The 15,798-nt window shown below is 35.2% G+C and overlaps 2 protein-coding genes across 6 annotated transcripts; both read right to left on the reverse strand.

Moving 5' to 3' along the window:
• Window positions 1–5,222: 5,222 nt before the first annotated feature.
• On the reverse strand, window positions 5,223–9,559 carry LOC121770074 (protein MICRORCHIDIA 6-like). 5 transcript variants are annotated; one of them, XM_042166873.1, is made up of 10 exons: window positions 9,374–9,559; window positions 8,708–8,800; window positions 8,279–8,359; window positions 8,090–8,201; window positions 7,756–7,916; window positions 7,511–7,626; window positions 7,224–7,306; window positions 6,987–7,029; window positions 6,363–6,505; window positions 5,223–5,904 (listed from the first exon to the last, which is right to left on the reverse strand). In XM_042166873.1, the coding sequence occupies exons 4-9, from the start codon at window positions 8,104–8,106 to the stop codon at window positions 6,383–6,385; spliced, it is 543 nt and encodes a 180-aa protein (XP_042022807.1). In that variant the 5' UTR covers window positions 8,107–8,201; window positions 8,279–8,359; window positions 8,708–8,800; window positions 9,374–9,559; the 3' UTR covers window positions 5,223–5,904; window positions 6,363–6,382. The 5 variants fall into 5 exon arrangements, with proteins under 5 accessions (XP_042022807.1, XP_042022806.1, XP_042022809.1 ...); XM_042166872.1 differs by having other exon boundaries at window positions 6,358–6,505; XM_042166875.1 differs by lacking the exon at window positions 5,223–5,904 and adding an exon at window positions 5,969–6,257.
• A 2,988-nt stretch (window positions 9,560–12,547) lies between these two features.
• Window positions 12,548–14,397, reverse strand: LOC121770127 (importin beta-like SAD2 homolog; the record flags this gene model as incomplete). Its single annotated transcript, XM_042166920.1, has 6 exons — window positions 12,548–12,709; window positions 13,009–13,058; window positions 13,365–13,517; window positions 13,761–13,848; window positions 13,949–14,072; window positions 14,350–14,397. Coding segments are annotated over 6 exons (489 nt in total), but the record flags the coding sequence as incomplete, so codon positions are not given.
• Between the last annotated feature and the right edge of the window lie 1,401 nt (window positions 14,398–15,798).

Below are 15,798 nucleotides of genomic sequence, written 5' to 3' on the forward strand. Positions count from 1 at the left end.
CTTGATAAGAAAGAAAAGGTTCATAAGACAATATGAAGGATTATACAATCCAAAAGAGAGTTTGCGGAGCGTCATCTCAAAACAAAGTATTGTCCTTATGACCTCTTTAGCACAAAATATTACAACGAGGCACAACGGAAGAAGTTGCAAAACACGGCGGTATGTGTGAAGACATATGCCACAGAAAATCCTACAAAAGATGTGAGACAACCACCAACTCCACTCAGCCACCATTTCATCATCAGCTCAACCTGCACATTTATAAATACATGCAGGGCTGAGTACGGGGTACTCAGTGAACACATTGCCGAAAATTACACATATATAATAAAAAGTCATTGTCATCATGCCATAGCAGTAACACACGGGGTTTTTCTTAAAGGCCCGAGCTTACTAAGTTCATTTTCATAAAGTTCGTCTGATCAGACTAAGTTCATCCTTGTAATCCGCCATATCTGATAATTCATAGTGTGTCGGGAAGGTGGCCACCTTCCACGATCACATTGACCGGCCAACCCTTACGATGACACACGGTCCATTCCTTTGTGTACACTAACTCGAATAGGATTTTCAGTCCTATTGGAGTCCGAATTCGTTTTATTTCTTTTTGGCATAGCCAAAACAGATAGGCATCATAAAATAAATAATTTATGGCACGATAACATTTGCAAACAAAAAAAGTGCGATTTTATCAAACAAAAATCCTTTCATATATGCTTGATAATTTTATCCACACTTAATGTGTTGGATATAAAGCCCACCTCGATGCTTCCAAAAATACCCTTCTCAAGCTCGGTTTCGAAAATCAACTCCTTGAACACGCCCTTCTTGAAAGAGGGTATTAATTCAATTAGTCGTAAGAACATTCATAAAAGATGATATGAAATGATCTTATATGAGGTATGCATCCTACGTTCAGGGTTTAGATTAAAAGAAAGTTCATTCGATTCAAGCTCGCGGCATTCTAAATAATTTAGAGACTTTTAATTACTTGGGAAAAAAAATAAAAACTCATTAAGCACATATTTTAACTTATCCATAAGAAATTCATCAAGAGATCAATATTAATTGACTCTAAAGATTAGAAAAGAAAAATAATTAATCGTGAGATTAATTATTTAATCAAACCGAACCATTCAAAATTATTTGGAAACCACCATCAAACCATCAATTAAATTGAAGAGCTAAACCTCTCTCATTTCCTTTCACTTCTCGGCCCAAAGAAAAGATTTAATGAAGCCCAAACAAAATATTAAAGTTTTGGCCCAACAAGAGCCCAAGTCCTAAAATTCAAAAGTGAACGCTATATTCACCATCCCAAATTCAGATTTGTCTTGCCTCTTTCTTCTCCCCTCTTTCTCTCTCACCGATCTCTTACTCTCTCTCGTTCTCCTTCGTTCACCGGGGCTCGGCCGGTCATTGCGTCGCCGGCGAACGACGCTCGCACCGCCGGCTGCACGCCGCCCACCTCACCGCTGTCAGCAGGTCACGCTGCTGCTCGTACTCCCACCGTCCGCTCCCTCTCACGCAGCTGCGTCGTCGTCCACCAGGTACATCTCTCTTTTCTCATTTTTCTCTTTCTCTTTAACACACACACGCACATACATGTACATACACATGCTTTCCCCTTCATCTCTCACTTCAGTTCTTCCAAAACAGGTCCGGCAGACCCGTCGCTTAATCTGGCTCGCCGGCGTGTGAGCCCAGCTGCCGTCGCGGGGTGGGGCAGCGGGGTCATTCCGGATGCGATGTTGCAGCCGCCGGAGCTTCGCTGGCAGCTGGTGTGTTGAGGGGCAGTGGCGACAGGGGTTTGGCGTGAAAGGCTGCCACCGTGTGACAGCAGTAGCAGCAGCGTGTGTGCGTGTATGGCTGCCGAGAGGGCAGCAAGGTGTGCGTGGCTGCCGCAGACAGCAGCAGCGGCACCGTTCGGGCAGCCCGGTGTTCTCCTAAGTTCACTAAAAGCTAAGTTCTACTATCTCGAGCTCAACGTTATTTCCATGGTTATCAAAATTCATAGATCTTGATTGCTTAAAAAATATATATATATATATATATATATATATATATATATATATATATATATATATAATCATGGTTCTTGGCTCTTTGCTTAAGGAAGTTTGTTCAAGAAATTTTGTTTATAAGCATGAATGTTTTTCTTACGTTCACGGCATACAAGAAGATGGTATTTGGTATGTGAAAATTCTAAGTGTTCATGTTTGAATGTGGTATGAAAATGGCTATGTAGCAAAATAGTTATTAGGAGGAATTACCATGAGGAGAGGAGGAGAAGAAGGATAGTGAGTAGGAAATTGAACTCCTCTTCTTCAAACACTTACATGCATCCTCATTTTGATAAAATTTTGGTTAGAGAATTTTGTGAAGGAACAAAAAGTAGAGGATGATATAGTGTGGTATTTATAGGGAAGAAAGGTGCATGGTTTACATGGTTAAAACTTGATCCATACGTGGAGGTATAATGTCCAAAAGTTATGGACTTTTTTTTTTCACTAAAAACAAAAATTCACGTCTTTTCGTTTCGATAAGACGACTAATTAATGCGGCCTTAGGAAAACGTGCTTGATGTGATGCGGTTCTTATTCACTTGTCGTCTTGATTTAATGTCGAAAGTGTATTTGATACGTGGTCTATCCTTTCGTGTAGGTATCGGGAGTGCAAAAAGTGGTGATCGAGCAAGACCCGGAGGACAGAAGACGGGCTGTCCAGGTGCTGCCCGGCACTCGGCACGGCTGTCCGGTGCGAGTCCATCCCGGCACGACTCTTGTGATGTCCGAAATCGTTTTCTTACTCTAATCTAGCATCGAACTCGTTGTAAAAAAAACGCTTTTGGACTTTTGCTGGATGTATAAGACATTAAAACTTTGATTATGGGTCTCGATTCTTTTATTGCACATATATATATATATATATATATATATATACTTATATATTATATACTTGGCTGAAGTTAGAAACAACAACGACACTCTATCGTAAACAACCTTCTATCGTAGTTTGAAATTAATTACTTAAAAAATCACTTATATAGGTATAATTACGCCAACACTACTGTTTCTAATAATATCGTTTTAGCGGGTCGTTACATACTATCTCCCTTAAAAGAAATTTCGTCCCGAAATTTACGATGGTCTATTCAAACAGGTCCGGGTATTTTTCTTTCATCTTGTCCTCCAATTCCCACGTGTTGACGGCAACGACCGATTTGGATTGATTACATTTTATTTTATTTTAGTTTAAATGTAGTTTCTACTTTTGGTTTTTACTGTATTCATTTTATTAATTTTCAATTGATTATTTTAAATAATTTTTTTTCTATTTTAAGTTGGTTATAAATAAAACAACTCGAGTATATGTTTCGTTAATAAATTAATTATAAGTAACTATAATTAATTAATATTTCATGTACTTCAACATGAATGTATGTGTGTTACATTCCATCCAGGCAAAAGTAATTCAATACTATAATTAACACTTAATAATCATTAATATTTCAATCTTCATAATTAATGATATTGCAACCAGCATGCATGCACCGTATATATATTTTTTAACGGATTGAACACTGAAGCATCAATGTTTAAAGCGTTGGCATTCGCGCGCCAAGGTAAAAAAAGTACTCCTATATAAGTAATACTTATCTTTCTTTTCTATCGCTATGTAACTTTTATATATTAATAATCCAAAATATTAGGAGTATTATAATATTCTTTCGACAATTTGTAGGCATCTTTTATCATAAAGATCCATGATATGATTCATGATAACCGATAATGAAATGAATCAAAGAGTATATAAATTGTAACAATAAAAAGCAATGTTTTTAAATTACATTTATAAATATTTTTATACTACATATACTTATTTAACATTATCGAAGTTCACAAATAATTACTTTAATTAATTATGCAAATAATTTGAAACAATAAAAGAATATGAAGAGAAATAATTCAGCAATAAGTAATACTATTAAAAACAAATTTCGAATAGTACAATATTTGTAATACTAATAGTAAGGTACTCCTACTTAATAGGGTGTAGCAAAACATTTGATGTGAGGTAAATAATAAAATATTAAAGGAGTAGATATCATATTGATAGAGGGAGAGATATGAGAGAAACTGCATACACAATTCTCGGCTAGAATGTGGATGAGAGAGGAGAGAGGTATATAACTACACTACATACACGCTTCCATAAAAAATGTGGAAGAAAAGAAGAGAAAAATGAGCTATTTTCAAAGGATTAATTTGTAATACACTAATTTATTTAAAATTAATTAAAAATTATGAACCGGTTTTAAATATGAAATACCTAAAATATCCAATTATGTACGTAGAATTATCACTCCCCTTAATTTTTAATGATTTCAACACTTTTTAATGTTTTTGGATTTAGTCTGGGACAAAATTTTGATTAAGAAATGAGGGATGGCGATTATTATTTAAGAAAAAAAAAGTGGAGTCACTATTAAAACATTTTAAAAATTGATACTACTAGAGTGGAGTCACAGTTTAATTTTAGGAAAATATTTTTATATTCTTTACTAATCATTATATTTTTTATTATGTGACTCAGCAGGCTGTTTAAAATTAAATAATATTGCTGAGGCAAAGCTATTAAATAAATTCATTGTTTTCCATTGCATTCGGAAAAGATAAATCTATCCCACGCATTTTAATGTCAAAATCTCGTCGACAACTGGTCCAAGCATAGGAGTATTCCCAGCCCAAATCTATTTATTATTGGGCCCAAAACTTTATAAATAAAGCCCAAAGTTGCCCCTTCTCTTTCAATCACTCTGCCTCCTCTTCAATTTCCTCTCTCGGTCGTCCGGCGCTGTCGCTGTTGCCGGAACTCCCATCTCATCTCTCCCCTTCATCTATTTCTCTCTCATTCTACAATTTGAAATCTTTTTTCTTGAAAGTTCACAATACTTGAGATTGTTTCAAGTTTGCGTACACACCTTTGATGTTATATGGGCTTTTTAAAAGCCTTATCACACATTTTTTTTCTCTAATAAACCAATTCTATCAAAATTGTCCAAAATCGTTAGACAAGTAAATGGCAATCGTAAGAAATTTGAAGGGCTGGAACTGAAATAGACACGTATATATTGTGCTCTAAAATTCACATAGAAATTGAAACAAATTATTGTGCTCTAATATTCATCACTTGTAAACAATATGTAAGAACCACAAACAGATACAAAGTTCCTATCAAATTGCAAATTAGGTGACGTCCTTCCATCACCATCGGTCAAAAAAAATTACAAATTAGGTGACGTCCTTCCATCACCATCGGTCAAAAAAAATTAAGAGAGAGAAGAATGAAAATGATATGCTCTCAAATCAAACATTAATAATCTATGAAAATAAATACTAAACATAAGACAAAACAAATGAAATCAAGTCAAATCCAAAAAATAAACAAAAAAAAAATACAATTCTCTGATTGTGGTATTGGACGCTGTTGACAAAGAATTCTGTGAGGTCGAGCTCCTTGAGCGTTTTGCAGGCAGAGATCGCTGCGGGTAGCCACGTTTGTCTTAAGTCGTGACGGTGGAGGTGGAGGGATTGGACGCCGTGATTGATGGCGTAGAGGGCGCAATCCTCCACGAATGACCTGTCAACTCCGCCGCCTAGGAGAGTATTGCTGCCGAATGAGATGTGGAAGGCGTGGACAGCGGCTGAGGCATGGCGGTGAGAGAGAAATTGGGAGACACGTTGGCAGTGAGAGAGGAGTTGGGATCTATTGTGTTCATAGGGGGGAGAGGTAGCTGTGTATGGGGAGGCTGAAGTGGAAGCGGAGGGCGGGGAGGGCACACCACAGCTTTTTCCATCGCTTGGAGAGAATAGCCGTCTCAACAGCTTGAAATATGCCCATCTTATCGAGGATGAGATGAATATCATCAGGGAGTTAGCTCATTCGGTAAGGGAAAAAGGGGAAATGGGCTAAAATATATACCTTACTTAATTTGCACAAAAGTACAGAAAATTACATAACTAAATGGTAAATGTTACTTGTTCCAACCTATGCACATTTTCTTGCATGTGCCCAACATAAGCATAATAAAAAAATTTGTCGTTACGTTATAAACAGGCTCATACTCATGTCCTCACGCCCGGAATCGGGCCCGTTTTGCACACTTGGCCTGAACTTGGGAGTACCATGTTTGATAACGGGCTCAAATTCTGGTCGCCCGAACACGGACATGGAAAATTTGCAAAGTGATGAATCTGTTTATTACTATCCTTATGTTGGGATACTATCATTGTGATGGGACAAGGACACGAAAACGCAAAGCGTGTTTAGATTAAGACAATTTGTAACATTTACCTTACCAAAAATATCAGCAGAATGATCAGGAATGTCTCATTTCCCTAATTGCCCTTTCCCTTTTCACTTTCTCCAACATTTTCGTTTCTAGCAGCAAGCGAGCGTACTCATGACGCTCTTTTTGTATTTCTTCCGTGAGTTTTGTAATCTGCAAAGAAAAGCATGAAAAACACTTAATTTCATGTCCACAAAGTTGATACTCTATCCCTCTATAATTGATGCATTTCTTTTCGGCCGTTGTTTTGTGAAGATGATAATAAATAGTTAAAGTGGAAAGAAAGTAAAGTAAGAGAGGAAATATTGTAAAAGAGAGTCGTATCTAAATTATTCTCTTACTAACTTTACTTTCTTTCCACTCTAACGATTTATTATCATTTTCACAAAACAACTGTAGTGGGACAAAGAGAGTATGATATAAAGTTCATGACAATATTTACATGAACTTTGAAGAGAGAGAAAATAGAAGTTTATCTTGGCCAAAATGCATCTCATAGATAGTGCATCATGGACAAGATCTCTATACCACAATTCAATTTTCATGTAATCAGTGAACAAACCTTTTGGTTTAAACAAATATTCAAAGGTTTAAACAAATATTCAAAATGTCTTAAACAGCAAAACATCGATACCTTGAGATTGAGCTCTTTGTCAGTCTCCTCAAATATCTTGAATCTGAGATACAGACAGGTGCAAAATTGTGTAAGCATGGGTATATACATTCTGAACTCACAAGCATATGACTTATTATCATTGATTGTGGAGGAGAATCAGAGTCGCCTTTGGCGGGGGTTTTTTGTTTTCATAAGTTGATATAAAGCTGTTTGTCATAGTCAACAAGCGCATTAGTTCTATGATACAAGACTTACTGAGCGTGGAGTTTTTGGTTATCTTGAATTATCTTAACAGCAGCATCAGCTACTGGAACCGCTCTGGCAGGATTAATAGCATGCTGCATCAAGGAAATAACAGATAGCATCAGGTTATACACGTCGGGATGGCTTTGTTATGAAAATACAGAACACTAAGTAATTAAAGCTATTTCCATAACCACACTGATATCATCAGTTTGGGTTCTAGAATTTGTTACCCTACAAATGAGAAAACTTGGATATATGCTACTGGGAAAGCTAATGATTATAAATGACGAAAGGACCTGTAGTACATCTCCGCCAAGAGCACTGTCAACAGGTCTCACCCCTGTACCTCCCATCCTATTTACCCTTCCAGGCTCCACAACTTGCTCGTTTCTTTTCCTTCTGAGAGTTCCTCCTGTGCAATTTCATTGCATAATGAGTTTCAAAATTGTTTGTTACATTAGCAGGCATACTTCAGTAAAGAGATAAGAGATTCAGAGATATGATGAAGGCTGATACATCAAAACATATTCTGAGTTCTTACCCTCTGCATTTTGATGGAAGGACGGTAAGGAGTCTCTAGTCAGCACCACAGGTTGATATATACCAGGTCCACGATCTGAATCAGGACTAGGTGTCACTTGATGTGTCATTGGTCGAGGAACTTTCAAAACTTTATAGCCAATGAGTCCACAATGGTAATCCCTGCCAAAGAAGAATATTATAGCATAGACGGCATGATCCATCAATGGCAGAATATTCATTGCAATTTATATAAAAGCCTTTAAAGTTAGCAAATAGAGACAGGAAAGCTCAAATTCCTTGATTTTGGGTATAAACTTCGTCTTCTTTTTTCCTTCCTGAAATTGATCACTAACCAGTATTCTACTGTCATATCTTTCAGACGGGCTTCAAGCTTCTCGAAAACTGGTGTTTTCTCAAAGTCCTGTTTGTTGTGAGTAGGCTTAATAAAGTTTGCTTCCAAAATCCCTGCCATGTTGTGTGGTATAAAAATTTATGCAATTCAGGAGGAAAATACAAAACCTGGCACTATACAAAATTCTTACCAACAACTCCTCTGCCTCTGTTTCTAGCATAGCATACAACATGCCAAAATGGCTGCAGTGAGAGAAACAAAATAGGTTTCGCTGTAGGTAGATAAAGCCAGTATTAGAGATCCTAGATTATATATTAGAAAAAAGAAAAGGATGTCAAAGGAGCAATTCAGAATATCACAATGCCTTTACTATAAGAAGTCTAGAGGGATGCAGGACTGACTGAATGACTGATTGATGGCAAAGCTATACGATAGTAAGTGGAAAGAGGGTAAATAAAATTTTCCTAACTAATGTAATAATGTCAGAATTAAGAGTGTATCATCTAAAATGGTCCATTTGCCTCAGGAAGCGCTACACTATACTTGCTTGAGTTCAGTTTAACTATATTTCTGCTAGTGACAATATCGAAAGATTGATTAATACAGTAAAAGCAGTCACCAGTATCAGTCTATTCTTGTGGTAGACATTAAAACCATGTACATTTACGGCTGGAGCTTCCTTCAGGAAGCCAATTGTTGTGATGACAGATTCCTGCAATCAGTAAAATAAGGATGACATATCTCCACAATTTAACCTGATCAGAGGCTAAATAACCAAAGCAAACAATTATTGGTTAAAAGGCCAATGCAAAACAATTTCTCTGATGAATCGAGATAATGCCAAACAATTATTGACATTATCTCGATTCAAATGCGACATTATTCAATTCATAATTACTTAGACAAATTTAATGTATTCAAATTAAATTTTAAACAAAGCTTATTTCATTTTACTTTATTAGCTACATCTTATAGTGAACTACTAGTATCATATAGTATTTTATTGTTAACGAATCCATGGTCACATAGTAATACTCATTATTTATTGGTTAAATCTTATAGAATACCCATCCTTTTCCTCTTTCGCTAAGGAAGGCTGAACAGAAGCAGTATTGAACAAAAATGGCAGTATATAAAAGAACAGGATTGATGAAGAACAAAGATTTATGAACCAGCACTTGATTGTTGATCAGCAACATATGGACATTGAGGTAAGAAAGATCATAACTGTCGACTCTCAATCATTTCTATCAGTTTGCTTAGGACAAACTGAATTTCCATTTACCATCAAAATCAACGTCACGTAAAGACATCTAATCCGGCTTCAGCCAAACGACCTCCCCACTACATAATTTCCTTGCTTCCACGGTAGTAAGAAAAAGAGCTGAGCATTGGTCGACAATTTATGTCATTGCTTTACGAGTAAACTTAAGGTCTCCATTGTTACCATGATTTTTATGCCTGTTTGATTCTGCAAAGAGTTTGCAAGAAATGAAAATGAGCATTAAAAAAAGAAAATGAAAGTGTATAGCAAAAAGAAAATGAAACATGACCATGAATTATTGTTTCCATTCCTTGGCTGTTGATTTGTTCATACTCTCTAAATTTTAAAACACAAATATAAGTCAGTACTTGTCACTTAAATATAAAACAACATAAAAAGTAAATAAATATAAAACAACAAAAAAAGTATAGCTTTGCAGGCATTCACGAACGCTTTCAACGCAAAGACAGAATCAACGTACACCGGAAGTTTTGGATGACGCAATTCAGAAACAATACTGTGCAATGCAATATAGAAGTTGTGTTGTTCTGAGAAATCGAAAGTTGCATATAATCGTGCAACCCATGCAGTCTACAATAACACATTTCCAAAGTGAACACCGACATAATTTACAATAGCTTGCACAAACAAAATAAAAGTAAATGTACCTTTGCTCGAACATGCCCAACATCACTGCATAACTGAGGAATAACATGTTGTTCAAGAATTTTCTCTAGATCATATTTGCATGCTTCCGTGTGCTTCATTGTATCAATCATAGCACTGATAGCAAGAAAAACACCATCTATTTCTGTGTAGTTTTTGTTTTCTGTTACTGTCCAAGCATTTCTAGTTTAAGAATAAACCAATAAAATCGATTGGACAATACCAGAAAACAAAAGCTACACAGAAATAGATGGTGCTTTTCTTGCTATCGGTGCTATGATTGATACAATGAAGCACACGGAAGCATGCAAATATGATCTGGAGAAAATTCTTGAACATGTTATTCCTAGGGCTGGGGAAAAATATCGAAAAAATGATATATCGCTCGTATCATATTGAAAAATATCGAAAAATTATCGAATTTTTTATATATCGTAACTTATATCGCGATATATCGTTATATATCGAATATACGATATATATCGATATTTTCGATATCGAATATACGATATATATCGTATATATCGGAACATATTGAAATTCAATACATATTAAAATTTAAAATTATAAATATATATAAATCCATTTAATTGTACTTGGTTGTGTTGTATTTTGATTATGGAGATAAGAACACTATTAATTTTATTGTGTAGAAGTTTTATTAATTTTTGTGTGAATTTTAAGTTTTGAAATTATAATTTTCGATATACAAGTATTCGATACGATATCGATATTGATATTATCCATATCGAAAGTTCGATATATCGATATTCGATATATCGAAACTTTCGATATATCGAAACTTTCGATATGATAACGATATGAAATTCTTTCATATCGATATTTTCGATACGATATACGATACAACGTTTTCGATACAATATCTTGTATCGACCCACCCCTAGTTATTCCTCAATTATGCAGTGATGTTGGCCATGTTCGAGCAAAGGTGCATTTACTATTATTTTGTTTGTGCAAGCTATTGTAAATTATGACAGTGTTCACTTTGGAAATGTGTTATTGTAGGCTGCATGGGTTGCACGATTATACGCAACTTTCGATTTCTCGGACCAACACAACTTCTATATTGCATTGCACAGTATTGTTTCTGAATTGCGTCACCCGGAACTTTCGGTGTACGTTGATTCTGTCTTTGCGTTGAAAGCGTTCGTGAATGCCTGCAAAGTTATACTTTTTTTGTTTTATATATATTTATTTTTTATGTTGTTTTATACTCCCTTCGTCCCGCACTACTTGCACTTATTTCCTTTCTGGGCGTCCCAAGTTATTTGCACTCTTTCCAATTTTAGTAACAATTTATACCTACAGCCGTAATTGTTGACTTTGTCTATCACTCAATCCTTAATCTCCGTGCCCAAAAGGAAATGTGCGAGTAGTGCGGGACGGAGGGAGTATTTAAGTGACAAGTACTGACTTATATTTGTGTTTTAAAATTTAGAGAGTATGAACAAATCAACAGCCAAGGAATGGAAACAATAATTCATGGTCATGTTTCATTTTCTTTTTGCTATGCACTTTCATTTTCTTTTTTTAATGCTCATTTTCATTTCTTGCAAACTCTTTGCAGAATCAAAGAGGCATAAAAATCATGGTAACAATGGAGACCTTAAGTTTACTCGTAAAGCAATGACTGAAATTGTCGACCAATGCTTAACTCTTTTTCTTACTACCGTGGAAGTAAAGAAAATATGTAGTGGGGAGGTCGTTTGGCTGAAGCCGGATTAGATGTCTTTACGTGACGTTGATTTTGATGGTAAATGGAAATTCAGTTTATCCTAAGTAAACAAATAGAAATGATTGAGAGTCGACAGTTATGATCTTTCTTACCTCAATTGTCCTTATGTTGCTGATTTATCTAACTTTTGAATATCCTCCTTTTCACATTCTGTCACCATCACCCTGACAAAATTCAGGGCAGCAGCTCTAGGACAATATGGGTCCTTATCTATGCCCACAAAAAATGTAAAAATATGAAAAATGGTTCAAATGTCCAAGCAAAAAAAAACTTCAACAGATGACAGTGTTAACTCACCATATCCCTTCCTCACAAATTCACGAGGGTCTTCATCCCAGAGCCTTTGATCATTGTCGCTAAAGCACATCTGGGGGAAGATGACCTTGAAAAGATCATCAAGTATTGGTCGCAGCTCTATGTACATGTTACTTTTGGAGATGCTGCAAAATTTTGGTTACATCATTCAAAAGTAGATAAAGTATGACAAAATATAAGAACACTTTATGAACTTGTTGCTTAGATAATCCAGGATAAGTATGATAACTCTGTCCGGCAAATAGCCTCCATCACGGATCCCATCCAACAAATGTAGATGGTAATTCAAAATCTTCTGTTCGTAATTCCTCTGGAACCTCATGGGGTTTTGGATATTCACATCCTTAAACCTGGGAAACACAAGAAAACAGGAGCACTATTGAAATAAGGTCCAACTGACCTAACATGGCCATAGAATGATGATAGATAAGAACCTACCATGAAAGATGGCTTAATATCTTAAGCGTCCACTTCTTTACTTTCCACCATCCCCATGTTTTTCTAAGCTCGGGATCTTCAGGCTGTCCTTCTGCAGGTCCAGGCCTCACCAATATCTTTAAGAAAAGAACCATCCAGTCATTGAATACAACTGGATCAAATAACAGCTTTGGGATCTCCGTCTGATACCAAAATAGTTGAGACGGATGAGACACATAAAACAGAGCATGAACCAAATGCATTAGAGTTAATATATTCATAAAGATCTATTACAGTAGGGCTTTCACATTATGTCATCATATAGAGCACATGGTCAGTTAAAAAAAAGAAAATCTAATTAATGAGCAAGTTCTCAGACATAAGGTATTTATCTCAACAATAGTTGTAAACTATCACCAGGAAAACTAATAAGAATTGCTCTAATGCAACAAACTGCAACCAGCAGTCTAGAACTAAGCATGAATAGAAGATGTGAGCTTACATATATGGATTTGGATGACCAGAATATTTTGCAAATCAGCTTGATCAAATCTGCTACTTCAACCAAAGGGTTAGCAACCTCAACAAGGAAGTTAAATGTGTTAAGAAGACTAGGCAATGTTTCTACCACTATGTGATCATTGATCAAGCAGTATTCTCTCATCATATTATCTGAACATGCAAATAACAAAAACAATCAGCACAAAGCATGACCATAATGCTAAAATATCTATCAAATTTTAAAAAAAGTTATACACAATATTCTTCTACAGAAGATAAATTCCTTTGAAACAAATCCGTATACTCTATGCTGTATTGAAGTAGTAAATAAAAATAGGGAACAGCATATGAACTCACTGATATTTCCGGACGAGAATCCTAAGCACAAACAGAGCTCTATACACTTGTTGCTCCTGCAAACTAACATTTACCCAATGCAAAAGATTTGGCAATTGTTCTGGAGAGAGCTCTGCATGTATAATTGTTTTCAAGCATTCCCCCAGCTGTGCTCTGTTTAAGGATGGAAGTTAAATTCCCAAGTTAGTATTATAAGCAGTCATTCTACCCAATTTATTCAAGTGCCATATGAAGTAAATGCACTACTGTCAACTAATCATATTGTATCATTAAATGGCACCAATAGCACTTGATAACAAGCTAACTGTACATACATGTGTGCTTGTGAAATGCATTTACTAAGAATTTCCTCTCCAGACTTGCATAAAGTACCAGTGGAGAAAAAGGTAATGATACCTTAGAATTGGCAGAACCTGAGCAATAAGGTCTGGTATGTTCTGTCTCACAACATGCTTGTCCTCAGGCAAAATCCTTGATGGTACGCCTACATCCCGTGAAACAATTAGATATTATCAAAAAGTATGAGTTCTCTCTTCATTAAAAATAACAAAACCAGTAATGATATTCTCTTGATTGTAGCCTACCTGCCCAGTCTTCAGCAATGATATTCTTTAAGGTAATGCTAGCGAGTTGTCTAATTGCTAAATCATAACTAGCTTCAACTACGATCTGCAACAATCTCACCAAATGCTGGGGTTCAAACTGATTCTGCAGAAGGTACACCATACACGAGTCAATTAAAACTGCAAAACTGAAGCAGAATCAATCAAGATCGCAATCAAAATAGAACAATCAATCAAAACTGAAGCAGAATCAATTGAAACTGCAAAACTGAAGGAGAATCAATCAAGATTCCAATCAAAACAGAAGCAGAATCAATTAAAACGGCAAAACTGAAACAAAATCAATCAAGATTCAATCAAATTGCACAATCATTCAAATCACTCTCGGCAGACTAATCCAAAATATGTGTAACAAAACGAACCTGATTGAGACTCAGTTCAGCTGCCCTCCGTTGGTCAGGATTGGCGCATCAGAGCCAATCTCGGGAGATCCATCCGCAAATCCGCAACTCGTGACTACCGCAATTCTAGGGTTTAGAGAGAGAAATGGGAGACAGCGAAAAATGTGTGCGCAATTATTAGGGTTTAATGAGTTACCTTCTGGTCAAACGTGATTTAACTAAATTAGTGACTTAATTATAAATCTAATTAATCAATTAACCTAACTAATTCAATTATAAAATATTTTCTTACCTATATCAAAATATATTGAAATTTATAAAATAATTTTTACCTATAATAAAAATAAAATTGAACTAAATTTATAAAATATTCACAAACTTAATAATATTAAATTTATAAAATATTTTTTTAATAAAAATATTCACAAATTTAATTTTTATTATAGGTAAAATATTTTACTATAAATTAGGGATGAATGTTTTAGAAGTACTAGTAGTAGTACTATAATTTTAATATCCTAATGCGGGCCTAGTCTTTTAAGGCCCATTCATAGCTGCGAAGTTATCACGCGACATTCTCGAGAGGCCCAGCACAGTAAGCCCACATAATCATAGAACAGTAGCCCAGTAAACTTTTAAAATTTAAAGTGATCGACAAATAATTAATTGCAGGCGGACATTGAATCTTTTAACTTAATAACACCACTAATATTTCATTCAAAGTATTAATTTAATGTTTCATAAGTATTGCTTATATTTCCCGTCTCTGTGGAAGATAATAAATCCAATTTGTTATAGTATAAGAAAATCAGTATGTTTTTTATACTAGTTATATTGGGTTGTATATTATAAATTATATATCAATTTCAATGGACTAATTCCTTGATATAAAAAGTTTCTATTAATGTTTTAGCTTGGTAGATAAAATATTAAATTTGCATAAATTATATTCTCTCTGTCCCGTTAAAAATGAAACGTTTTTTTTACTGTCCCATTAAAAATGGAACGGTTCCTAAAATGGAAATATCTCTATCCCTACTTTTTTTATCTCTCTTACTTTACTCAATCCTCATTAACTCATAAAACAACACTACATAAAAATTCGTGTCGATTCCCAAATATTGCATATTTAATGGGACGGAAAGAGTACAATATGTTTCATTATTATTTTAAATTAATGAAAGTATATTTCTATAAAAATAATTAATAGTACAAAAGAAGTGTATTAATTTACTATACAGATACAGAATGAATTCGATCAACTCTAAAATGATAGAAGCCTTTGTTTCTAAACATGTATTTCGTGTTCTTCATGTTGAATATTCTAACACGTATCAATGACTAAAGGTACACTTTCGCTTTACGTTGTTATTTCGTTCATCCTCATCCCCTTACTCTCCATCTCGTGGGCCAACAAGTAGGCTGGCCAATCCTAAACTCGTTCGATTCTCTGATAACTAATAGTAAAAG

This window comes from Salvia splendens, chromosome 16 (assembly GCF_004379255.2).
Source record: "Salvia splendens isolate huo1 chromosome 16, SspV2, whole genome shotgun sequence".
NCBI lineage: Eukaryota > Viridiplantae > Streptophyta > Magnoliopsida > Lamiales > Lamiaceae > Salvia > Salvia splendens.